This window comes from Sceloporus occidentalis, unplaced genomic scaffold, assembly GCF_023333645.1.
Source record: "Sceloporus occidentalis isolate IW3139 unplaced genomic scaffold, rSceOcc1.0.p SCAF_8, whole genome shotgun sequence".
Lineage (NCBI taxonomy): Eukaryota > Metazoa > Chordata > Lepidosauria > Squamata > Phrynosomatidae > Sceloporus > Sceloporus occidentalis.
The window spans coordinates 47,221,153-47,247,620 of record NW_028316988.1 but is presented as its reverse complement, the minus strand read 5'-3'; the positions used below and the strand labels follow the sequence as shown (position 1 = coordinate 47,247,620).

At 38.7% G+C, this 26,468-nt stretch overlaps 1 protein-coding gene across 2 annotated transcripts; it reads right to left on the bottom strand.

The window, feature by feature from the left end:
- Positions 1 to 350: 350 nt before the first annotated feature.
- Positions 351 to 16,079, bottom strand: APOOL (apolipoprotein O like). Of its 2 annotated transcripts, none has more exons than XM_089536541.1 (9): positions 16,022 to 16,079; positions 9,717 to 9,839; positions 6,939 to 7,058; positions 4,883 to 4,937; positions 4,558 to 4,656; positions 3,052 to 3,143; positions 2,686 to 2,799; positions 1,411 to 1,588; positions 351 to 936 (listed from the first exon to the last, which is right to left on the bottom strand). In XM_089536541.1, the coding sequence occupies exons 1-9, from the start codon at positions 16,031 to 16,033 to the stop codon at positions 839 to 841; spliced, it is 891 nt and encodes a 296-aa protein (XP_089392667.1). In that variant the 5' UTR covers positions 16,034 to 16,079; the 3' UTR covers positions 351 to 838. The 2 variants fall into 2 exon arrangements, with proteins under 2 accessions (XP_089392667.1, XP_089392668.1); XM_089536542.1 differs by lacking the exon at positions 16,022 to 16,079 and adding an exon at positions 11,479 to 11,700.
- Positions 16,080 to 26,468: the final 10,389 nt, after the last annotated feature.

Genomic DNA, 26,468 nt, shown 5'->3' with positions numbered 1-26,468 from the left:
CTGTCTTCCCAGCTGCTAACTGGCTGCAGGAGTGCCCTTAGGCATATTCTGGCAGTCACTGAACACCAAGAGGAGTAGCCTTTTGCCAGATGCTTTGCAGCAGCTTCTGACTTCTCTATTTCATTATCACTAATCTCACATCCACTTTTTGTATGTTATTAATAATAATGTTTAGTAAGGTAGATGGTGGCATGAGAAGAGGAAGAGTACATTCCAGATGGATAGACTCAATCAAGGTAGCCACTGCTCTGGGTCTGCAAGACCTGACCAGGGAACTTGAGGATAGGGGGTTGAAGTGGACTTGACAGAAGTTAAAAACAAAACAAATAGGTCATAAGTCACTACAAAGATAAAGAATATTTAAATATTTTTAATTATTATTGTGCAGAAGCAAGGTAGAAACCTAGGCCTTAATTCTGTTGTTTGTCCAAATGATGCAGGCCCATTGAATCTCTGAAATCTACTTGACTGTTGACTCACCATTCAAGAAATGATTCAATGTGTCTGCTCTAGTTGACACTATCAATTGAAATCCTATTTTCCAAGTTATTTTCATTAATTACTAGGCTGACATGACAATATCACCTGAAGCCTTTATAGCTGTTTGTACGGAGGCCAATTATGCTTCAAAAAATAAAAATAAAAATCTGAGAACAATTTTAAAAGCAGCAGTAGAAAAATGCTATTGTTGAAATGAAAAAAAAGAAGAGCAAATTGGCTGTACAAACTGGAGTTAAAGGAATACCTGATTAAATAACAAAGTACAATTACAAATTGCGTAATAGTTCCATTTTAATGTCCGCCATTACTGCTGCCTGAAGATTGGGATTCTAATATGTTAGCTTCTTGTACTGTACATATCCACATCTTCTGGACTGGATTGGCCATGGTCCATCAGCCTAGGATCTGGTTTAAATTTTGGTGCTTTCAGTACATCTGTAAAATACATAAAGGTGTATTTTAGGTGTTAGAATAATATCACAGACACAGATGCTAGTAGTAAATACGAAGATGGAATAAGCAACTATCATTCTTGGGTGGAGTCCCAGTAGCTTGTTGAGGTTCCATCACTGAGACCTGCCTATGTTCCATTTCCTTTTTTATTTATTTTTCCAGACCTGACACCCCAAGCAGCACGACGCAGTTGAACTCATCTGCCATTTTAATTCGCCATAACACTTCAGACATAATGTTGTTCTAAGGTACTGTGGGAGAGTACTATGGCTAGACCCAACACCACCATCATTACCAAGACCTCATAGTCTCAGAAGCGGGCCTACCAGAGTACTTGTCCCAAGACCCCTTCAAACCTGAGGCCAGCCTTGTAAATAAAAACAGTTGTTATTAATAAAGAAAATCTGAGCAGTATTTACTAAATGACTAGTAGAGATGCTAATCTGAATGTTATACCTGTTCTGACGCTTGGCACCTTTACTTCACCTGCCAAAGACACAGACTCTTTCTGGGAAAGCATCTTCCCTGCATCAAACTGCATTTCCAATGCTTTTGCTTTTTCTTCTGATTCCTGGATGACTTTAAGAGCACCTGAGATGCTATGCTCTTTTCCTGAATGTGGTCCTGGAACTTTCTGTAGTTAAAAATAAGACTCAATTGTAAAAGAGAACTGAAAAAAATAACAACAACTAAACACTGTACATTCACTATGGTAATATATTAAACACTGCCATTTCTAAATGCAGAGAGGTTTGTTATATTGTTTCTTATATTGTTAAGAAGGGCATTTGTCAATGCAAGAGTAAGTATGTTGACGTTTTATGCTTTAACCAAGGAGTTCCCAATGGTAGTCATTAAATGCCAGCATGAAAGAGATACATAATTCTCAGGTCTCCCAAGGTTATGGACCAGGCTTTAAAACAATTGGGTATCTTGTCACCTGAGGCAAATATGAACTACAGATTGAATATCCCTTATCTGAAATGCTTGGTACAAAAGTGTTTTGGATTTTTTTTGGAATGTTGGAATATGTGTATTTTTTTATACGTACATAATAGATTATCTTGGAGATATCACCAAATCTAAACAAACTCTAAACACAAAATTCATTTATGCTTTAAATACACCTTATGCACATAGCCTCAAGGCAATTTTATACATCACATTTTAAATAATTTTGTGCGGAAGGTCCCACAGTTAATCCTGTGTATGTTGTCACAAGTGTCAAGGAGGAATTGCTGGGAAAGACCTAAATTTGAGACCTGATGTCAGAGAAGCAATACTTGTTTAGATGTACTAATATCCACATCTAGGATAAGGAAACTTCCATCATCTTTAAATTTATATAAATTTCATGTGCCAGTTAAGATTTCTTTAAACTGAGTGCTATCAGTACTCTAAATTTTGACTAGAAGATTTTCAGGGCTGGGATCTTTCTTTTGCCTACATATTTTTAGGGGAAATGACACATGCACTGGCAGCATGTTACTCTTTCATTCTATCATTACAAACAAAGCCAAGTTTGGGAACATATGTAGAGTACCTTCATTTCTCCAAATCAATGTAATATAATTTATACTACAAACAATATAACTTCCTGGGTCTTTTAAACTTCATGAAGTGAGGTACTAAATTTTTATCCTTTCCGCCCAACTGCTTTAAATACAATGTGGATGAAAGAAAGGCACCTACATCTGTGTCACCAAAACATACTTTCTGCAAAAAACCTACCTGAGTATCTTTTTCCTGTGCAAGTGGTACTTCTGCTGTAGGTTTTTTCATCCATAGCGATCCTATTACTTCGTAGGTTTTATGGCTTGCAGCATAAACCTTCCCACCTGTTACCTAGTTTAATTTTAGAAATGTTACTATGCTGAACATCAGTTTTAAAAATATTCTAGTGTAGGCAGTGTTAATTGACTTCTTCAATAAAATTGGTGATTCAGCCAACAATGGACGAAAAATCTTGTAATTATAGATGGCACTCTACAGAAGTTTTCAACCAACATTTTAAACTTTGACAACCTCTCAGAAAGTTTTTAAAACAAAAATTCTGGAAAGCATGACAAAAATCCACTAATCCTAAAGAAAACTTACTTTTGCAACAACTACTGATTGTGCTGGATAGCAGAGTGATATGCACAGTGTGCTAAGTCCCAAAGGATAAGCAATTTTCTTAAATCTAGATCCTGCAAAAAATAAAAAGGAAATCATTTAACCAAGATGTGGACAAAGTGAAGACAGTGGGCTATACATTCTTTTGGTCTCAAAAGTGAATCTTTAAACCTCCAGAAGCCTTGAGAGGATCCTAGCGGCCATTTTGGGCCACATCTGCCCCACATTAGATCAGTAGATCATGATTAACCTTTTATTCACATGTGATGAATTAAACTAGCTGAAGCAACAATTGACTCAGTATAAGACATTTCTCACAGTTTTATTCCAAGATTAACCAACAATCCCAGTTATTTGTAGGTTTACTAAGTGTTGTATTACAAAAAGGAAGAAGGGAAACAAAAGGAGGGAGGGAGGAAAGGTAGCAGCACCTTAAAGACCAACTGGTTTTTATTTTTGCATGAGCTTTCATATAAACATATACAACATATATAAACACACTTCTTCAGATGCTCAGTGACAATAAATGCTCATATATATAAAGCATATATACACAGTTGTGCAAGTGGGATGGGATGGAATAGGATCCAGAAAGATGCAAATAATGACCTGCCCTAAATTTTCAAAGGGCTGGGTAAGGTGATACAAATCTTTCAGATCTTTACAATGGTCAGTTAGTGTATGAAAAGCAATATGTGTATGTATGTATGTATGTATGTATGTATGCAAGCAATATATCTGCTTACTGAAAGTTAATTTCCAGGGTTCAAAACTTCTGTAAGAAGATTCCTTTTGTTATATGTGCAGTAGTGAGGACTTCTGTAGTGTACCATGAAGCCATTGTCCTTGTTCATACCTCTGCTAATTGCCTGGAATTTGTGAATATAATTTACTTCAACAGTTTCTCGTTCTAGTCTTCCTTTATAATTTATTTAGAGCATTTATTATCACTGTGTAAGCATAAGAATTGGGTTTATATTCACAAAAGCACATGTGAAAATCAAAACCTGCTAGTCTTAAAGATGATGCCACATTCCCCCATCCCCACACATTTTCTCCCTTGTTCAATCTCTTTTTTAGGCTGCAAGAGACTAGCCCAGCAACATCTTTGAAAACTAAAGTATTTTATTGTTTGTGAGAACGAACTCCTAAAGGGGACTTCGAATCAGTGTGGGCTAGATATTTCCTTTTATATGAGCTGTATACCTTTATCAGCCATTCACATGCCTAAGGATGCACACAGATAGAGAAGTGCAATCCACCTGTACATAAATGCAGCCACAGCTCTTTACAGTACTGTCATGCATAGGGAACTTACTAGTGTTTCTGTTGGTGTACTCACCCTTTCTCACATGATCACAGTCCCTATAGCCAGTCCTCTAAAGGGGAAGTGGCCTCTGCATGAACCAAGTCTCTTATCTGGAGTGTTGCTTTGTAACAAAAGAACACATTTAATGCACAATACCTTGAGAACATGCAATTCCTTACCTTTCCTTGCTAGGACAAGCCCAGTCAGTCCTGAAATCGTAATCACACCAACCTTGGGAAGAAATTCTGGAGGTGGATTCTTCAGATAAACATATGCATCTTTAAAATAAATAAAATTACCCTAGTTGAATATTATTTTTTAAAGAATTTATAATGATACACAGAGAGGAAATGTGTTATCAATGCATGTTTTAAAATTTGTGTTTGTTTTAGGGGGAAGAAAGGATGTTTGTTCTCCTCATTTTATCCAGCTATGTGACTTACATGGCCAAAAGTGAACTGAGAGAGAGATGAGGTTTAAAAAGCCTTGCATATACTCACCCACCTTTTCCAAACTGTATAGAAGATATTATTCCATTTCTGACAAAAAGATAAGCATCCTGTAGAAACAGATTGAAAGAAAATGTTTCTCTATATGAATGCAGTAAGAAATTCTTATTTTTTTATTTGCCAACTTATCTTGACAAAAGCAGGAAAACTAAGGCTGAGATCTTTTTGCATTTTATAGTATGAGTGCTTTGCAATCAGAAGATATGGTGGTGGGGGCATTAAAACACCCACAATACAGATCTGCAGTGCTCTTAAGGATAATCAGTGCTGCTGTAACCAGTAAGAGGAACTATACTCCCCAACCTGCCATATCACAAAGGACTTATGAAACCCCCCTCAATTTTGAAAGAGGTTTGCAATACTGGAGAGGGAGCAGAATCCAGACTTGCTTGGGCAGTCAATAGAATCTAGATTGGTTTGGACATTCAAAACTAGTCATGTGGTACATTGGGTCCAGGCTACAAATGTTATTTTAAAAACTTAGCTCTTCCAAACCACCTCCTTGAAGTCTTATTATGCTTGTTGTGCGTTAATTTTTCCATCTGTCTCAGAAGCCTGTTGTTTACCAAACAGATGCTACATAAAATTTTTAAACAAAACAAACAAAAGCATAAACAAGGCATAAACAAAGGCCTACCCCCTCTTCCATCACAACTACTGACAGACACTTCAAAACCCTCCATAAGTCACAGTAGCTTCAAAACAATAAAACATAAAGCAAATAAATGAACAAACCAACCCCCCCTTAAAACAAATGAACAAAATCTCCCACTTTTGTCATGATTCTTTTTCTGGGTGGGAGCCATTGCAGGTGGCAAACGCCATCCTCCATGGGTCTGCAGATCTGTGTGGAGCCCAAGGACTGTTTGGTCTATGGCAGTGATTCCCATACTTTGGTCCTACGATGTTTTGGACTTCAACTGCCAGAAACCCCAGCCAGCTTCACCAAGTCAGGAATTCTAGGAGCTGAAATCCAAAACCTCTGGAGGACTAAAGTTTAGGAACCATAGGAAATGTAAACCTTGTTAGATAAAAGGACTGTATGTGGAGACACTTATTTAAGATACCTCTTAATTACTCTTTAACTGAAGTTCTTAGTGTGCCTTACAAAAACCAAACACCCAGTAATAATAATAGCAGACTTGCTCCACAGCTATACAGCAAATTCGGAATTGTGCACAATTATATGGTATGATTGGAATGGCCAGGCTTCAGTGCTCTGGAAAACCCACAGGAACAGACTGGACATTTGCAGAAAGACAGGAAGGGAAATTCTGCTAGTGCTGGATACCAAAATGCACTACTGGATCTTGGCCAGAGGGTTATCACAAGTAAAATAGTTGCTGTGACAACACATTCTGTTTATCTTGTACTTTTCGGAAGAAAAACTCCACACTCAAAGATTATTCTGAAGTTACACCACAAGAGGCCACTACCCTCCAGCTTTAGGAATGAATAGAAATAAGGAAGTACAGTACTTCTTGAAACTAATGTAACAAAATCCTGAAGCCAATAAAACAAAACTGAGAAATCAAACCTAAGACAGAAGTAGTGTTTATTCTTGCTCCTTACTTCCTGCTAGCAAGAATGTAACTTCTATTGTGCAATAAATAAATAAATAAAACTGCCAACTGCTACAGTTATTCTGTTTGTGTTTCCCGACTCATTTTAAACTCAAGGGAATTTTTCAGAGGAACACTGGGCTCTGCAATGTGATTTTGAGCATAGTCTCTCTGTTATGGGGAAAAAAAATCTGAATATGAAACACATTGGAAATTTCTAAGCAAATACATAATTAAACTGACAAATCTTTGCTGTTCCACATCTATTGTGACAAATCAGTGTGATACGTTATGGAAAAACCTGCATAAGAATTCCCAGTCCATTCGTATAACTCATATTCTTACCTTGCACACACTGATATAATAACTTGTTGTCTTTCTTACTGATGAAATTGCATTTTGCAAGCGGCCAGGCTTTTCATCAATATGTCTTGAATCAAGAGGTGGCATTTTATAAATAGGAAGCTGGAAGGGAATTCATATTCTTACCTTGCACCCATTGATGTAGTAACTTGTTGTCTTTCTTACTGATGAAATCACACTTTGCAAGCGGCCAGGCTTTTCATCAATATATCTTGAATCAAGAGGTGGTGCATTATAAATAGGAAGCTGGAAGGGAAAGAAATTGTCAGATAGGCTTGTTTTGGGGAAAGAATTACAATGCAGGACAACCCATCTTCCTCCTTCATCTTGGAACAGGATTATCTTTCCTAATATCCCAGTCCAGCAAAATCTGCCCATATAGCCGGAGGCTTGCATGAATGGGAGACTTGCTTACAGGCAAAACTACACTGGTTCTTGTCATCTATTGGATAAACTAGGGGCCACGTTCAAAGACTTTGTTGTGTAGGTAGGAAATGGTTTCCACTAAATGCTAGTAAAATAACCTAAAGGGACAGATTTGGCAAAGGATTATTATCAAGGAACTATCAAGGAAAGGAACTGCATGAACTTCCTGATTAAAGAGACCACAATACAGTGGCTTTGACCTTCGTGGAATACCTTCTATTTCCATCTCCCTATGCTGGCTACTTATCCATCTACCACAGAATCCCTGTAATGCTAGGAGACATTGTACAACACATGTTCATATCGTTGACCAGCATGTTGTACATCATTAGCTTGCACAACCTAAACATACACTTGCAAAGGCACCAGAAACTGCAGCCCTGTGGGAAAAGAGCCACTGAAGGTGGGAAATTCAAGACAAATCGGTGGCTACTCCCAAACACAGGTGTTCCCTTCCAAGGGAAGCTAGGTTGGGACTCCTCTGCTCTCAGCAGGCAAAGACTTGTTTGGTTGTTAACTGGTGAATCCAATAGGGTCTTTTAATAGGATGTGCTGTACTTTAGTGTCACTGTTAAGTTTTATGTGCATCTGATATTGTTTTAATATTTTTAATTTGATTGTGCTTTTGATATGGGAAGGCAAGTGGGGTATGGTTGTACTCATGTTCTGTTTGCAGGCTTTCCATAGGCACCCAGTTGGATATGGTGTGAAAAGAATACAGGACCAGACAAGCTGATGGTCTGATCCAGTATGGCTGTTCTTCTTCTGGAAATGGCAGACAAGCAGTCTTTCATCAAAACTTATAGGCCACTACTGAGCCCTTTACTAAGAACCACAGGGTTTTCCAAAAGGTATCATGAGAATGATTTGTCTAATGCAGTCCTTGATGCATCTCTATAGTGTAGTTGAATCTACACATACCCTCTGCTTTGTGATGACAATAAGATGGCTCATGCACATATTCCATCACCTTTCCTGGAATGTTATGATTATATATGGCCGTCTAAGGTTTAGGCACTAGGTCAGTGGCAACTGTCCTAAGTCTAAAGCCTCCAGACAGGGTAAAACATCAAGCAGACAACATATTTATCCCAACAACAAATGCATGGAGAGGGAAGTGGGAGCAGGCTCTGCCCTGAACCTTCACTGGTTTTGGTCGCTAGTCCTATGCAAATTCAGACATAGAGATTTAGACATGATTCTTCTATGCATGTATAAGTCTTTATGCACAATCCAATTCTTTATGCACATTCTCCTAGATCCCAGACCACACAGAGAACCTCTGTACACAAGATACAATGAATATATGGAGGCAAGGAAAAGAGCTTACTGCTGCAGTCCTACTCTATTCTTCATATATCATCACATCAAGATTTAGAAACCTCTTTCCAAAACCATGTTTACAAGAAAAAAAGATTGCAACAGTCTATCTTTCCTTTTTGTCTAAAACTATGCAATAACAGAAAAGGTCATGTAAATCACAAAAGCACTCCAATTCAGTCTTTTCTTCAACATCTATTATTTATTTCTTCACTTTCAACTTCTAAGAAAGTCATAAAACACCATCCAAATGTTGCGAGTTATATTATTGAGACATTTTCAGGAGCATGATGAATAATGCTTTCATTAAACTACAGTCATCTAAGAAAAACTTACGATGCAGCAGCCTAAATGCCTAGTATTCATCTCATTGTGTTGCAGTTTAGGGACAAGCTTTCCTCGCAAAGTTCTATGTGCACATTAAAGAATATTTTGCACATCACATATTGCTATTTCATAGATCCCTTTTTGTGATGTTAAATGTTGAACCCACCTCAGAGGCTTTTTAGAACCTTAAAGATTTTTTTTTTTTAAAAAAATGCAGTGGGCCCTTCACATTTGTTGGGATTAGAGACACAGGACCCCCATGAAAGTGGAAAAACTCCAAATTAAAATCACAACAACCCTATTTTTTAACCTTAAAGAACACATCTCTAGGAACCTCTTTGTCCTCCAGCACAACTCTATTGTAAACATCTGCTGGAGGCTGGCCACAGAATTGCGCTGGAGGACTTACAAATGCCTAGAGAAGTGTTCTTTCTAGGAATCTCTACATCCCCCAGAACAATTTCGGGTTAAACATAGCTATAGAGTCATGCTGGAGGACCTAGAGATTCCTATAAAGAATATATTAATCAAATATGTGAATAATCAAATCCATAAAATTCAAAGTCACAAATGTGACAAGGCAACTATATTATTAATATTAGATCAGTTCTAGATTATTTTTAATTCTCTTTGCCATATGTTGTTCTCTCATTACTCTTCACCACTGGCCTAACTGATCAGGGCTGATGAGAGTTACATTACTATAGCAAATATCTCAATTCTGCTTCAATATTCCATTTCCTTTGAACTAATCATCAGAGGAGAGGCTTCCTCATATTTAGATATATATATTTAGTTTTTCAAAGCTCAAAGTGGTCTTACAAATTCTACCTGATGTGCCTTAACTCGATGCGAATTTGGTTCCTCTTCAGTTGCAGCGTAAACATTCATCGGCACAAATGCCAAAGTGGTGGGAAGAGCAGCCCATTTTGCCACCTGTTTGGGGAGCAGAGGCTTGAAGGAAATAAGGGACAAACATTAATTTGCTAAATAAATTTTGTCATCAAAATGCATATACACATCAGCAAAATTAGCTGCATTCACATATCACTTTTAAGTCAGGTATCAAGGCTTCATAATCCATAATGTGAATGAGTAGCATTCCTCTTTCACTTCTTGCTTTACAACAGTAAAGAAACCAGGAAGGGCTTTGTATTACACTCAAACCCACAGTCAGCTGGGATCTTTTCCATGAGAGTTGGTACAAACCACTGGGGCCTGGCAATCCAGTTTGTGGGTGGCAGTGTGACTGTGTATTCTACCCTTCCACAAGACTCACAGGACCTTGAGGGCATATGGAAACTTTGCCTCCCCAGCCCACCCCAAAATTCACTGTGGGCCAAAGCCTGCTTAGTCTTGCCTATGATTCTTAATGAGTATAACCTAAACAAGCCAGGATTCATAAACCAGCTTGCAACTATGGCTTTTTCATGTGCCTTTTGCAGTTAGTTTGGATGTGATTGGTTCCTTTACCTGCTCTCAAGAAGAGAAAAGCAAAGTTGGAGCATAATTAGCTCTTTCCTAGCAGTCAGTTTATTCACAATTTGGTTGATTAAGCCAGAATTGCAAAAGTGATCTATATCATGTAATCATATAAACCATATAATCCCATATAATCCTGATAAATACAGATATAGCCACTTCAAGCAACTACAGTGTTAAAAAAATAATAATACATGAGGACATTTTAACAAACCTCCTCAGCAGAGCTAGCAATAAATTTTCACAATGAAAGACCTTCATGTTATAACATATCTAGATACTGGGAAAGTTGCCTACTGTGATTTTTGTAACTCTGTTTCCTTGATCTTTCAAAGACATTATCAGTGATGTGCTCTTAACACTTGTGATCTGCACTGTGGAGGAATTACTCACACCAATGAAATGAAAGTATTTGGAGTACACACAAGGCAACAATGAAGGACTCTGCTCTCCCAAGATCTTTTCAGGATCCAGTAAATCTGTTCCCACTTCTTTTTTTTTAAGAACGAGTTTCAACACCTCAGGATAAGGAAAAGAACATAACAGCTTTGCTGGATCAGTAAATCTAATTCAGAATCCCACTTCCCAAAGTAGCCACTTAACTGTTTTTATAAAGCAGTTATATATTTTTCAAATGTTGGAATATATCTAGAAAGGAATTCTGTGCCAGTGCAATGCCCAGATGAGCCTTTGCCTGTCCAGGGTGAACCTATCATTCTTCCAGCTCCAATAGTCCTATTCAGGTGTTACTCATGTGAACAGGGAAGGAGAGTACAAAGGGGCTGCATCCCCATTCTCAAACTGCCAAGTCGGGTTCTTGTGTATTCAAAGAAGATGCTTCCAGCAGAATGTCTACTGTATCTGTGAATGCTCTGTCAACCTGTATCACTCAAAACAAACAAACACCTGTACACCTGATTGACCTGAGAAAGAAAACATAGCAGAATGAAGAAAATTGGTGTGAATACCACATGGAAACTACTACCCTATAAGGAAAAGTTACAACGCTTGTTTAACTTAGGGGAAAAAGTGCATAAGGTGAGATAGATGTTTAAAATTACACATATTATATTTAATAGTACCACTCTATTCTGCTTTGGTCAGACCTCACCTTGAATACTGTGTCCAGTTCTGGGAACCACAATTCAAGAGAAATATTGACAACAATATCAAAGTAGGTAATATTATCAAAGATTCAAGCAAGTAGTTAGTTCTAAGGACACTGGTTTAATCTAATCTGTGAACTCTCCTTCCATAAGAAATGATTTCTGGCCTGGGTTTTTTCTATATTCTACATGCAACTTCCACAACACCACACAGACTACCAGAGTAGCTACAACTAGCAGCTAGAGCAAACTGACTCACTGTGATGAGGAAACAAGACGCACAGGAAAACATGCAGCATAGGTGAGGAAAAGTTACAAATGTTATGTTACAAACATGAAAGAGCACAGAAGGATTTGAAGGTACACAGCTGCAGAATGTTTTTAAAAAGGAAATTATGCAGAAAACAGGGGCGGGGGCGAGATAGAGGATTTTCTTCATGAGCAGAGGACAATTAACACTCACACTTTGAACTCACTGAACATTAATGAGCAAGCAAAAGCTTAGAGAGAATATTACAGAGAAAACAGCATCAGGGAATGATGAACTCCATGAAAACATGCCTGCGTAATAAAAAGGGGGGGGGGGTTCTCTGGACAGATGTTCAGATTGTGACTGGCAAAAAAGGATAAAATGCTTTCAGCCATATTATTTTCTGAACATTTAAATATCTAGCATGCAGAAGAAGTAAGACACCCTTTTTTTTATATCCAGAATTTGCCTTACATCTGTAGTTTTCTCATGACGTAAAGATACCAGAGGATGGCTCTGATTTGTAAAGGTAAAGGTTTCACTTGACATGAATGTCTAGTTGTAATTGACTGTTGTACCCATTTCTGTTACTAAGTCGAAGAGTCAACATTGTCAAAGACAGCTCCGTGATCATGTGGCCAGCATGACTGCACCGAATGCTGTTGCCTTCCCACTGAAGTGGTACCTATTTATCTACTTGCATTTGCATGCTTTCAAATTGCTAGGTTGGCAAAAACTGGGACTAGTGATGGGACCTCACTCCGTCATGTGGCGCTTGGGCCTTGAATTGCCAACTTTCCAACATTGAGAACTTAACCACTAAGCCTATGAGAAAAAAATAAGATAAACTTTTGTACATCTAAAGACAATATAAATCAACAGTTTGTAGTATGAAGGGCTAGATGTGCAAGGGACTTATATTGAGTTTTTTGTGGGGGGGTTTTCAGGCTATGTGGCCATGTTCTGGAAGACATTTAGTCAGGATCTGTGGCTGGCATCTGATCACAGGGTTATCTTTGACAACTCTCCCAGAACACGGCCACATAGCTTGAAAAACCCACAAAAAACTATGCATGCCGGCTATAAAAGCCTTTGACTTCACACTGGACTTGTGTTTCCTTGCTCCCTCCTCTTCCATGCTTCAATATGAGAACTGCCCACGTTTCTAACGCAGGGGGATAGACACTTGACCTCCTGGAAGCCCCAACCAACATGGTCAATAGAAATGGGATATGGGAGCTCTCCACCCAAATATTTGGGTGGTGAGGATAACGATTCCTGAGACTAAGGATGCACCACAAATGACAGTACCACTTTGCTATGTGCCTGTAGGAAAGAGAAATCTTCCTTACTGAGTGCACTGTCCTATCAAAATTGCTGAAGCATCTAGTTTGCCACTTGCAACATGTTTGGAAACTGCAACACTGAGCGGGAAGGCTGTGTGGGAGGATTTTTAAAATGTATTTCTTAAATGAAGCTACATTTATTATAACGCGGATTCCTCAGTGTTTAGAGGGCTAGGAACTGTGCTGTGGCTTCTGGAATTAGCTCAGTTCTTGACTGGCACTAATTGCTTTGCTGTGCGATGTCTATTGAAGTCAACTGCGCAATGATTAACAAAACGCTTCTGTACATCACTTCACTGCCCAGCAATTATTCTGAACCAATTATTCAAAAGAAGGATTTATTCAGGAAAAGAAATCCCATTAAAATCACAAGGCTCAGCCAGATTTTGCTTAAGGAGACGACTCTGTCTTAACAGCATTTGGGAAGGCTCAAACGGGAGTTTTAACTCTTCATCACAATTCTCTTCCCTCCCTTTATTTCCTTAATAGTGAATTAATTTTCCAAGTGCGGCTCCTTCTGCAGCCAATAAAAAGTACTTTGAGTTGTACTTTGTATGTGAAAATAAGAAATGCCTGCTAGATGAGACCAATGGCTGATATGGCCAGTGTTCTGTTCACAAAGTGGCCTATGGGCCAAAGGCAGAACATGAACAACACCTTGCCAGCTGTAGTTCCTTGTACTTCTTCCACAGCAACTATTATTCAGAAGAATACTGTTTTTGACAGAGGGGCTATTATAGCTATCTAGACTAGTAACCACTGATAGCCATAGTCACCATGAACATGTTCCCTAGCAATTTGTACCGAAAGGTATAGGGCTGTTGATATCAGAGGTAATACATACCCAGTGGTCCAATTGCCCTTCAAAGCCATACACATTTATAGTCATCCCGACAACTGTAGTTTTTTCTGGCACCAGAGCTCTCTGACGGAGAGCTCACACAAAGCTACAAACCCCTGAATTCCCTAGCACTGAGCCAGGGCAGTTAAAGCGGTGTCAAACTGGATTATTTCTGCAGTGTGTTATTGCCACTCAGTCTGGCTCCAGAAGAAAATAAGGAGAAAGGGAAACCTTGAAGATTAACAACATATTATGGCAGATGAAGTGAGCTATAGTGTATGAAAAGCTTATGCCACAATAGGCCTGGATAGGAAGACAACCTCTGTAAGGAGGACAATGCATTATCTCCTATAGCAGATGGGAGAAGAATACAGGGAGCAAACAAAGACTAAGATGACACTTTGATACAACAACAAGAAAGAAGAGGAGGGAGAGGAAGGGAGAAATTGTGAAATGTTCAAGAATAAACCCAAGAACAAGCAGTATTGATTTTGTGAGATATGAGAAAATCTTTTTAGGAGGGTTAGTCTGTTTGTTTGAGAACAAACGACTGAAATACCAAGAGAGAAAGAAATGAGGCGGCAGCAGTGAAAGATTAATTATTCAAAGAAAGCTCTGCGACTTGTCAAAATGGAGACTGCCTAGCATGGGAAAAGTGTGTAGGAATGAGATGGGAAAAGCGATTTCAGCGTAACTCAGGTCCAAAGCACATTGTGGAAATCATCCTGTTTGAGGCTGCTTTAACTGCCCTGGCTTAATGCTAAGGAATCCTGGAAGATGTACTTTATTTGTGGCACCATTGCTCTCTGACAGAGAAGACTAAACGGCTCAGAAAACTACCGTTCCCAGAATTCCCTAGGGCAGGTAAAGCGGTCTCAAACTGGATTATTTCTGCAGTGTGTTTTGGACTTCAAAAAGTGAAATTATGGAATCCACTTTGTAGCAAGCTTAAGGAAAAGATACTACAAAATGAATCACTGCCAATTCAAGGAGCTGTTAATTGACACAGAAATGCCGGAACGAATGTTCCAAAGTCCATTTTATGGTAATATCTTTATTAAGGAACCTAAATTACACCAACTTCTCTGTGCAAGCTCTTAATGGGACAAATGTGTGACAGAGCTCAGAAGTTACTCTTGTATAATAACTGCAGACTGTGGTCAAGAAAGTAGAAGACTAACGTCCAAAATACACTGCAGAAATAATCCCATTTGAGACCTCTTGAACTGCCTTGGCTCAATGCTAGGGAATTCTGGGAATTGTAGTTTTGCAAGACATTTAGCCTTCTCTGCCAGTGTTCTGGTGACACAATAAACTACAATTCCCAGGATTCCCTAGCACTGAGCCAGGGCAGTTCAAGCGGTCTCAAACTAGATTATTTCTGCAGTGTGTTTTGGACCTTTCTAAGTTTTATTTATGAGTTACTTTTTATTTATTTATTTTTATTTATTATCTAAGTCTTTATTTATTTTATTATTTATTTATTATCTAAGTCTTTATTTATTTATTTTATTATTATTTTTATCTATTTAATATGTCTTTATTTATTTTATCATTTATTTATTTATTATCTATTTACTATCTAAGTATTTATTTATATTATCCAAGTCTTTATTTATTCTCCATTTTTATTTCATTTCTATTTATTTATTTTTATTAAAACCACTTTCTTCCCCTTCTTCTTCTCATTCAGTTCTGCTCCTGCTTTTCCACTTCTTCTTCTATCAGGAACTCACCTAATTCGCAGAATCTTGGGTCCCAAACCCCACTGCATAATAATCCACTTTGAGACTCCTTGAACTGCCCCTGGCTCAGTCACAGGGAATCCTAGGAATTGTAGTTTGCTGTGGCCTTTCTCTCTCTCTCTCTCTGACAGAGAAGGCTGTGTCTCACAAAAACTACATTTCCCAGAATTCCCTAGCATTGAGCCAGGGCAGTTAAAGCGGTCTCAAAGTGGATCATTTCTGCAGTGTGTTTATAGACTTATAATGACGGACACTGAGACTGTGCCCCAGAAGGAAAGGGGTCCTGGGAGAGCCAAGAAGGGGCTGAAACGCCTCAGCAAGCCCTTCTCTCCCTCTCAATCTAATTCCTGACCCAAATCCACTCACCTTGGCCGCCATTTTGGGCCCGCCTCTGCTTCGAAAGGCGCCGCCCGAGCTAGAGCGGTTGACGTCATAATAAGGGGGCGGAGCTTAGGCCCGAAAGGCGGTCCAGGATTGGCAGAGGAGCTGAGCGACGGCATCTAAGCCCCGCCCTCCGTGCCATTAACGCCATAACCAGGGAGCGGGGCTTAGGACCGAAGGCGGTCCAGGATTGGTAGAAGAGCTGAGCGACAGCGTCTAAGTCCTGCCCTCCGTGGTTCTTAAGACCATAAATAGAAGGCGGGGCTTAGGACCGAAAGGCAGTCCACGATTGGTGGAGAGTCTGAGCGACGGCTCCTAAGCCCCGTCTTTCGTGGTCCTTAACGCCTCTTAGCGAGAGCCTTATTTTACCTCAGAAAACGTTTATTTATTGCATTCATTTTTCATTTCTCTCGGCCATATTTCTCCTAAAGAGGGGCTCCAGGCTGCTCCCCAAAAAGAGTCAATTAACAAAACAAAACAAAACAAAAACATACCTTTTATAATATATATATATTTAAAAACAACCTCACCACAGAAAAAATAAGTGTAAAAAAACATTTAAAAGGTTACAAAGATAAAATAAAACTTTGGACCCAAACATGCTGCAGAAAAAATCCAGTTTGTTTATAATACATAACTTTATAATATATAACTTTATAATATATAACTTCATAATTTATATAAATAAATATAAAAATATAATATAAAAATTTATAACTGCCTTGGCTCAATGCTAGGGAATCCTGGGAGTTGTAGTTTATTGTGTCCCCAGAGCTCTCTCTGACAGGAGCCTCAATGCCTCACAAAACTACAAATACCAGAATTCCCTTGCATTGAGCCAGAGGGCAGTTAATGTGGTGCTAAACTGGATTATTTCTGCTGTGTGGATGATCCCTAAGTTTAAGACTCTTTGCTATTTCGTGGCCCTTATTATCTTCCTTATTCATTCTGGATGTTCAAAATTATTTCTTTCCCTCTTATTACTGTTTTTATTCTAAAAATCAATAATAGTATGATTTAATGATTAAACTTGTGCCTTTTGTGATTGCATTTCTGATTGTAATCCCTTGAGTCGAAGCAGGCTAACCTTGTTATTCAGTAAGGCAGCTAGTGTAGATATGGACAACATTATAATAATAATAATAATAACAATAATAATTAGTCTAATTAAAAATAATAATTGTAAGCCGCTCTGATAGCCTTTAGGACTGAAGGGCGGGGTATAAATACCATAAATAAACAAACAAATACATAAAATAATATTTATTTATGCTCTCATGGGTGACAACTGGATGGTCCACCAAATGTTGTTGCTCTGCTTTCTGCAATGGTCACTCTGCACAAAGATAGGACCCCCATCTTATATTTGCTCAAGACAGTCCTCAATGACACCTCTGAGATTTTTTTTGGAACAGGGGACAGAATTTGAGACATGAGGCATTGCTCTCTCTCTCTCTGCACACACACACACACACACTGGACCCTTGTTATATGCTGGGGTTTGGTTCTAAGATCCCCCGTGGATAGCAAAATCCGTGTATGCTCAAGTCCCATTAAATATAATGACATCGCAAAATGGTGTCCATTATGAAAAATGGAAAATCAAGTTTTGATATTTGAAATTTATATTTTCTTTGGAACATTTTCAAACCTTGGATGCTTGAATCCGTGTATAAAAAAATCCGTGTATAAGAAGGGTCGACTTTATATACAGTGTGTGTGTGTGTGTGTGTGTGTGTGTGTGTGTATATATATATATATATATATATATGAAGTAACTCAGTTTAAAATCCACTTTTTTCCCTGAGTGCAAAGAAATTATCCCATTTGCCTCAAGGCAAAAGAAATGTTACATAACCAGCCCAGGAATTAAATGAGAAGTTAATGGTCTTCGTAGGATAGATTTACCCGAAATAATGACAGCTCCTTGGATTCCTCAGTATCCGTAGTCTGAGGTTGCTGTTGGCTCACCTTATCTGATCGGAAGATAAGAACGGCTTCTGAGTCCTCTCCATGGACTTTGGAGGAGTCATTTAAATAGGTTGCACCATGTTTGCACCATGAGCTTTATCGAATGCTAGATATATTCAGCAGCTTCTCATATCCAATGATAGATAAAATATATCTTGTATATCAAAGTTTGTCTCTCTCCATATATATATATATATATATACACACACACACACAGCCCTCCATATCCACAGATTTTTTTATTTGTGGATTCAAGCACCCACAGCTTGAAAATGTTTTTAAAATATATAAATTTCAAAAAGCAAACCTTGATTTTGCCATTTTATACAAGAGACACCATTTTACTATGATGCCGTATTTAATGGGACTTGAATATCCATGGTTTTTGGCGTCCACATTGGGACCTGGAACTAAACCTCAGAAGAAACCAAGGGCCCACTGTATATATATTTATGGAGGGATATAGATAGATAGATAGATAGATAGATAGATAGATAGATAGATAGTTTGGGTGGGATTTGCAAAAGAGGCAACTCCACATTTGAAATGCCTGGTGTTCATTCTGTAACAACTTGTCCATTTATTTAGCTAGTTCAGGGCACCACATTTTAAACAATACATGTATTGAAGAACAGAATTGTCTTTCCCTTCCCAGTAGGGTCAGTACAGTATATATACAGGTAGTAAAACATCCATTCTCTGTTCCCATATTTCTGGAACTGCAGGGAGTGAGATGCTGAAATTCATTCACTCCTTAAATTCTTCTATTTGCTGTATTTACCTTCCCTTTAGAGTCCAAAACTATACTTCTAAATGCTGAACTAAAGTTTTAAGTTATTGCAATGCTAGATAGATCAAGGGAAGTAACAGTGCCACTCTATTCTGCTCTGGTCAGGCCCCACCTGGAATATTGTGTCCAGTTCTGGGCACCACAATTCAAAAAGGACATTGAAAAACTGGAGCGTGTCCAAAGGAGGGCAACTAAAATGGTGAAGTGCCTGGAAACTGTGTCCTACGAGGAACGATTCAGGGAGCTGGGGATGTTTAGCCTGGAGAAGAGAAGGTTAAGAGGTGATATGATAGCCCTGTTTAAATACTTGAAGGGTTGTCATATCGAGGAGGGAGCAAGCTTTTTTTCTGCTGCTTCAGAGACTAGGATCCAGAACAATGGATGCAAGCTACAGGAAAAGAGATTCCACCTGAACATTAGGAGGAACTTCCTGACAGTAAGGACTATTTGACAGTGGAACACATTCCTTCCTTGGAGAGTGGTGGAGTCTCTTTCTCTGAAGGTCTTTAAACAGAGGCTGGATGACCATCTGTCAGGGATGCTTTGATGGAGAATTCCTGCATGGCAGAATGGGGTTGGACTGGATGGCCCTTGTGGTCCCTTCCAACTCTATTATTCTATGATTCTAGAATACAATATGGCATAAACTCCAAGTGCCCCAATTTGAGACAGTCCTGACTAATCCTCTGCAGCCATTCTTTTAAAATGTCCCAGTTTGTCTCGCCTCCTCTCTTTCCTCCTCTACCCTCAGCTTCCTTCAGTTGCTGCATACTGAGTCCAAATTGTGTGGACACAAAAGACAAAGGGGCAGACTCTTGCCCTTCCCAGCAGGCAAAACAAACTACCGCAGCTCCTCCTAGCTTGTGTCTACTTTTTCATTAGTAACATTTGCCTTCTTGACCACGCTTTGATGTTTCTTGGCCACATGTGTTCTGGTTTTCATCTGTGAAATTTTCTTGGGTAGATCAGAACTAGAGCCAGTGTGCAGTACATTGAATGCTGGACTATGACTCTGGAGACCAGGGTTCAAATCATCACTCTCAGCCATGGAAACCTATTGGGTGAACTTGAATCTGTGAATCTGCAATTCTGTACACACTTACCTTGGAACAAGTTCTGCCGAACAAGCAGACATGTATAAGATTGTGCTTTTACACTTAAGATGTTGTATAAGATGCTGCTGCTGTTACAAGATCTACAGCTGGAGATGGGCCTGTAATTAGTCATATTTTATCATATTAACCCATACATTTTAGGAAATGCACCACATCTAGGGGTACCACTTAGACAAATTAAAATGAGGAGTTCATGTAATGGTTTATTGTGAATGCCCTTATAGCCATAAAGCATAAACCAGATCATCCCCTCGAAGAATAAAAAATACCAGGGAAGACAAGAATTTCCCAAACTTCAGAGAATTCATTTTATTGAAGTCCAAATTAACGACTGAAGTTTTACAACGTTTTCCCCCCAAACAAAAGCTACTTTTGAATTTAGGAAGAATAAATGTCCTTTTTCAATAATGTACAGTCTATATATTATTTTTTTTAAATAAGTTAATATCTTTGAAAAAAGAGCAATATGTTCCTTTTTTATAATGTTGCAGTGCAACTTACAACTTACACGTCTGTGCAATGTACCATGAGGTATATGCCCAGTGAGCAACACACAGTGAAATTTTTCCATTCATAAATTCTCATTGTAGACACGCAAATAATAATATTAATAATAATAACAACAAGTTAATCTGTGATAGAAAAACAAAAAAAAGCAGCTGAGTACAGTTACTAAAGAAAAGAAATGAAAACCAACATTCGTAGCCTATATAAACCAGTGGATCGCTTCTCAATGTAGGGCAAGTATAAAATTAAGAAGACTTTGGTGGAACTGAAAACGGATGCAAATAAACCTGTCTTATCCAGGGGTTGAAATTCAGTTTTACCTGTCTGAGGCTACAATCCTATGGGGAATAAGCTCCATAGTGATCAATGGGAGTTGTTTTTGAGTTGAAACGTATAGGATTGTGCCATAAATCCATTTCTCTTCCTCTGTATATCGTTGAAATTAAGGTTCTTTATTTCGGTGGATGGATGGAAATGGTGCCAGCCCATGATGAAGGGGAAATCGCCATGACAAGGATAAAGGGTGCATTCGTAAGCTTCGAAACAATGCGGCAAAACGTAAGTTGTCTTGGAACAGAGCAGATTCTTCCCTGGTTCATAAGTTTATATATCACATTTTGGTTTCTTTCACAGCTAATGAGGAAAACACACAATCGGTTTCATTCTTCAAGCTTCAGGATGGCGGGGGTGGGGGGGAACTCCCTCGGATACAACATTTCTCTTGGTTATAGAAAAGACTCTTAGAAATAATGAAGCACAACATAAAGTGTGATAAATAACAGTTCTGCCTCTAATATATATATATCTTTATATATACATATTATCATGTAAACAAAAATGCTCAGAAGACATAGGTTCTCTCTCTCTTTCTCTCTCTCTTTTTAAATACAAGGCGCTAGAGATTTTTTTGTGGTTGTTGTTGTTTGAAAACAGTCCAAGTGAAAGTTTGGTTTATAACCGCCTATTGCTACAGAAGTTGTAAGAATGATTGTTATTTACAAAAGAAAGACCATGGAGGGACCCCATAGTATAGTCAACTACAAGAAGCTGACTTTTAACTTGAGCAGATTTTTTTCTCTCTCTCCAAAATACACTTATCTGACCTTTTCACAGCAGGAGACTAATGACAGTTTTTGCAGAGAGCTGAAGGTACTTGGGAAAAAAAAAAGCCCCTATTATTATCCTTCGTGGGCACACTGAAATGACTGCATTCAGAAGATCTTCCAAACCATGGTCTGGAAGATTGTAAGCAAGAGATCTGTATGAAATAGCCTTTCTCCTTCCTCCTCTGCCATTTTTGGTTCTCTAACATGACATTTCCCCCCTTTCTTTCACAATCATTGTTGTGATGTCTGAACCAGCAAATGATGGTTGGTGTAATTCCTCCAAACCAGGATTACCCAGGGGAGGGAATAAATCAAACCATCATTTGCTAATTTGGATGTCACAGAAAACTGGCTTAATTCCAAGATTAAGAATTATTTTCCTTTGTAAACTACAATTTAGAGCAGTGGTGCCCAAACCTTGGTCTTCCAGATGTTTCGGGCTTCAGCTTCCCGATTTCAAGGTGGCTGGGGCTTCTGGGAGTTGAAGTTCAAAATATCTGGAGGACCAAAGTTTGGGAACCACTGGCTTAGAGCATTGTTTGAATATGGGCATTGATTGTCTAGCTTCTTTTAAATTGGGAACCAAGCTGCCTTCCAGATGTTTTCTCCAGCCAATATCGCCAATGGTGAGGAATGCTGAAACTCAATGCATGCTACTCAAGGGTTGGTAACGACTAATGAGGTTTATTAATATAGTTCAGTACAGCTATTTGTCAGAACTCAACATACTGCTGCCGCATAATTTTATCTGGGCTTGTCTCTGTCGAAGGTTTTCTCTTTGACCCAAGAAGGTGATCAGGAAAAAGGGGAAAGAAGTCAGGACAACATTAGATTTCTCCTACTACCTTCAACTCTCTCAAACACTTTTGTGTCCATCTCCTGCTGGAGATTTGTTTTTTAACAGTAGAGATTGAAAACCAGCAGTACAGTTCTAGTGCTTTGCTACTTCAACCCCTGAATATAACCAATAAAACAAAACCAAATAAAAATCACTACAGCCTACTTCACAGTTTATATGCAAGTAAAGTGCAAGCCATAGTATAAGGGTGTCATACATTTTTGTACATTTAAGCATTGTCTTTTTTTTTCTTTTCTTAAAAAAAGGCTCTCTATTTGTACAAGTCTTATTGAGCATCTACTTAGTAAACTGGACAAGAGTCACCTATGGCCCAGCAATTAATGGTGTTACAAAGAGATTTTCTTTGTAGTACAGCTTCAGTGTCAAACGTAAAATGAGTTTTAATACTAGTGCAGATGGGTCCCCCTTCCCATTCCCCCTCTTCCGACATCTTTCAAGCCACATCTGTAATACAAATGTAAACCATTTTATCTATTCGACCTTATCATGGCTCCCTCCCTGATCATTGCAGTTCTGTGGCCACCAAAGAATACTCAGTGTCTTTACAAAAACTGGAATTCCCACGGTTCTTTGGAGAAAGCCATGATAGCTAAGCTGGCTCAAAAGCAGCTATAGAATGATTTATATTTGAGTGGAGATGCACCTTTGTGGAAATGCTTTCATTTTCATTGCCTGAGAATATGGAATAATCTACTGATTCATGGGTCAGGTTTCATGGTTGCTTCCGCTGAAGCAAAAACAAAACACTCTGTTGACTTTTAGCCAAGGACCCTTTCGCACTACGCAGTTATAGAACGATGATTCCACTTTTAACTGCCATGCCAAGGCAACATCCTATGCTATTCTGGGGTTTGTAGTTTGACAAGGCATTAGAAGTCTCTGAGAAGGGTAAACACTCTTCCCTAAACTGCAAATCCTGGGATTCCATTGGATGTTTTAAAGTGGACTCATAGTGCTATAACAATGAAGTGTGAAAGGGTCTCCAGTTCTCTACCTCTCACTACTATTCCATACATTACATAGGTAGTGGCTTTATTGCACACACAATAGTGCTCAGTTTTGTAACTTCATGAAAAGTGGATGCTTCTTTCAGTTAAAAATATTTGTTCCCACATTAGTCTGAAACTTAAGTTACTACAGACCCAATTCGTCAGGAGCTCTTTTGGTGCAAGACTCGCTGATAGACTCGAGCTACATAAGAGCATCAGCAGGGCTTAGCAGGTTGTGTTTTAAGACTATTAAATAACACAGGGTTCAATCCAGAGTCAAGTTAGTTGTATACTTGTTTCTGAATGAGAGCAATGGGACTTGATTTCAATAGGAACTAAGTGCTACTAACTGAGCCTGGGTCATCCCATGATCTCTCTCTCTTTAAAAAATTAATAAACTTTGTGATCTTTCTTATCTCTTTAAAATGTGATTAACTCATTCCTATGTATGAACATATGTGAAACATTTTTAACAAGTTATATTTTTCTTTATTTATTTATGATTCATTTATTTCAAGGAAATTAGGTTTAGATTGAAGTGCATCTACAGTACCGTGTATAGAAATTTAAAACATTTCTTAAATTTAGGCTGTTAAAATGGAGAGAAAATACCAAGTGAGGTTGTCTTGAAGTGGAGTCTACCAAGCTGCCTATATCTGAGACCAGAAACACACAAATCTGCTAAGTGAACTGAATATGCACACTTTACTAACAATAACTTATTAGTAGGATGGAAAAAACAGTTATTGAACAATTTAAAAATATTTGGCAGTATGTTTTGGAAGACACACTGTATGGAGTGAAGTCATCCTACCTTCATCCTTGGAAGCACCAAAATACTGCCCTTGCGTTTAGAAGGCAGTACCTCCACAGTTTTAAGGTTGTCTCTATAGCTCAAAAAGTTGCACATTTTCTTCTCCTTAGAATAAAAGCCTGTACACCCAGGAAGTCTGCATTTTTGGGAACGTTATTTATTAAATATCTAGATTTTAAAGTCTGGTCCGGATGTAGCGATCACATTTGGATAAACCATGGTTTATTAGATTGAGAGTATTTGGTCCATGAGATCTATCATTGCCTCATTCCCTGAATGCCATTTTTCAGCATTTCTTATCCTGGTTTATAAGATCTTAATGTCTTGTTACATCAAAACCAGGAAACTGGTTTAACCCAGGACTACAAAACAAGATCAGTTCCTGCTTTCTTCTCCTGGTTTTTAAAGTCCAATTGAATCCCCACTCAGCTGTGGAATGCTACTTGGTAATCTTGGGCAAATCACACTATCTCAGTCTGAGAGGAATGGAAAGGAAAATGAGCCAGAACTATAATCTTACCAAGAAAACCCCATGATATAAAACCCCACCTTAGGGTTGCCATAAGATGGAAATGACTCGAAGGCACACAACAAGATCACATTAATCTATCTTTACCTTCACCAACTTGACTTACAGGGGACAATGGGAGTTGTACTCCAACACATCTGAAGGGTACCAGGTCACAGAGGGAAGAATCTCCTAGCCATCATGGCTACTGGCCAAGCAAGTTTGGGTTCTTTAGTCCCAAAAAATAATTTCCCCAAGCCATGTGGCTGTTGTGTGCATTCAAATCATTTCCAACGTATAGTGACCCTATCATGGGGTTTTCTGGAGCTGAGAGTATGTGACTCACCCAAGGTCAACGACAGAACAGACTTGAACCCTGGTCTCCCATGTTGTAGTCCAGCACTCTAAATCACTACACCCCACTGGCTTGTACAGGTCCTGTACCACTATAGTATCCTCTGTCATATGAAGTTAAGACAATGCAGCTTCTACTATTCTAGGACTTATGAAGGTTACTCAAGATTTCAGGCAGCAACTGGCTCTCTTGTATGACATAATTGGCAACTTCCCAGTGTTTGGAGGGAGCTGTGTTGGACTACTTGTTGGCCAAAGGAATGATCATCCCTACTTCTGCAGTGAGCAGTGGAATATAGCAGCATCTGGGGTAGCTTTCTATATTTCTGTATTACTGAAGAAGGCCATGTCTTTGGGGTCTACAGGTGGCCTACAATTTCCAGGCCCAGGAGGATTCTAGTGAGAAAAATGTAGCTCTATCTACGTACTTTGAATTTTGGTCTCAACCAACACTGGAAAGCATCCCATCCCCTACAGAGTTTTAGGGTGTCAGAGTATGAAAAGATTCCCCATTGCTGTTCTAGGCACTCTCTACCCCATTTCGGGGTCTAATAATCATGTCTGATGTTGCATTTGGATATGTGTGTCTGTATGTATGCATTAAATAATGTGTTGTCAGATAGTGTGTCACATGGTGACAATGTGATGTTCCCCTATATCCGGATTAGTCATTCTTGTGTGGACCCTGGAACTAAAGGAGTTACTTTAGCTTCACTTTCCTTTTTGTTTCTTATTTATTGTTATTAGAACTCAGAAAAGCTATTTGGACTATAAATCTCCAAATCCATTAGGCATTTCCTGCAGGATTCTGGAAGGCATAGCCTAAAAAACCTTTTCAAACTCTGATAATAATATTGTTACCAAAGTTGTTACCAATGCCCAGGCAGGGCACAGATCAGAAGAAGCTTTACTTTAGCTCAAATAAATTTTTAAGCCCCTATTCTATTACATGACATTATGGACCTTCCCTTCTATATTAACATGTTCTTCGTTGCATGAATTTTTACAGATGTGGCCACTCACATGATCGCATGTCACATCTAGACTCAGAAATTGCCTCTCCCCAATTTCCACTGAGACTTTAAAATTATTATTCAGGAGGTATAGTCAAAGTGCTAAAGTGCTTTAGCAATATTACACTAGTTACACATTAGGATAATTTGCATTTATTGCTTGCATCCCCCCTTTCCTCACTTGATCTCTGTTGAATTGCCTTTCCTGGGAACGTTTGCACTGTTTCTTGGCAGCTGCCAACTTAACTAGCTCTGCAATAACAGAAGCACACTGCCATGGAGAGGTACGTTTCATTTCAGGAAATACTGTTTTAATTTAAACTGACCTAGAGAGTGGGAATAAATAATCCTTCTAAGGGCTGGGAGTTCCCTGGGAATATTTCAGAATGGGGAAAAGATCGTGTAG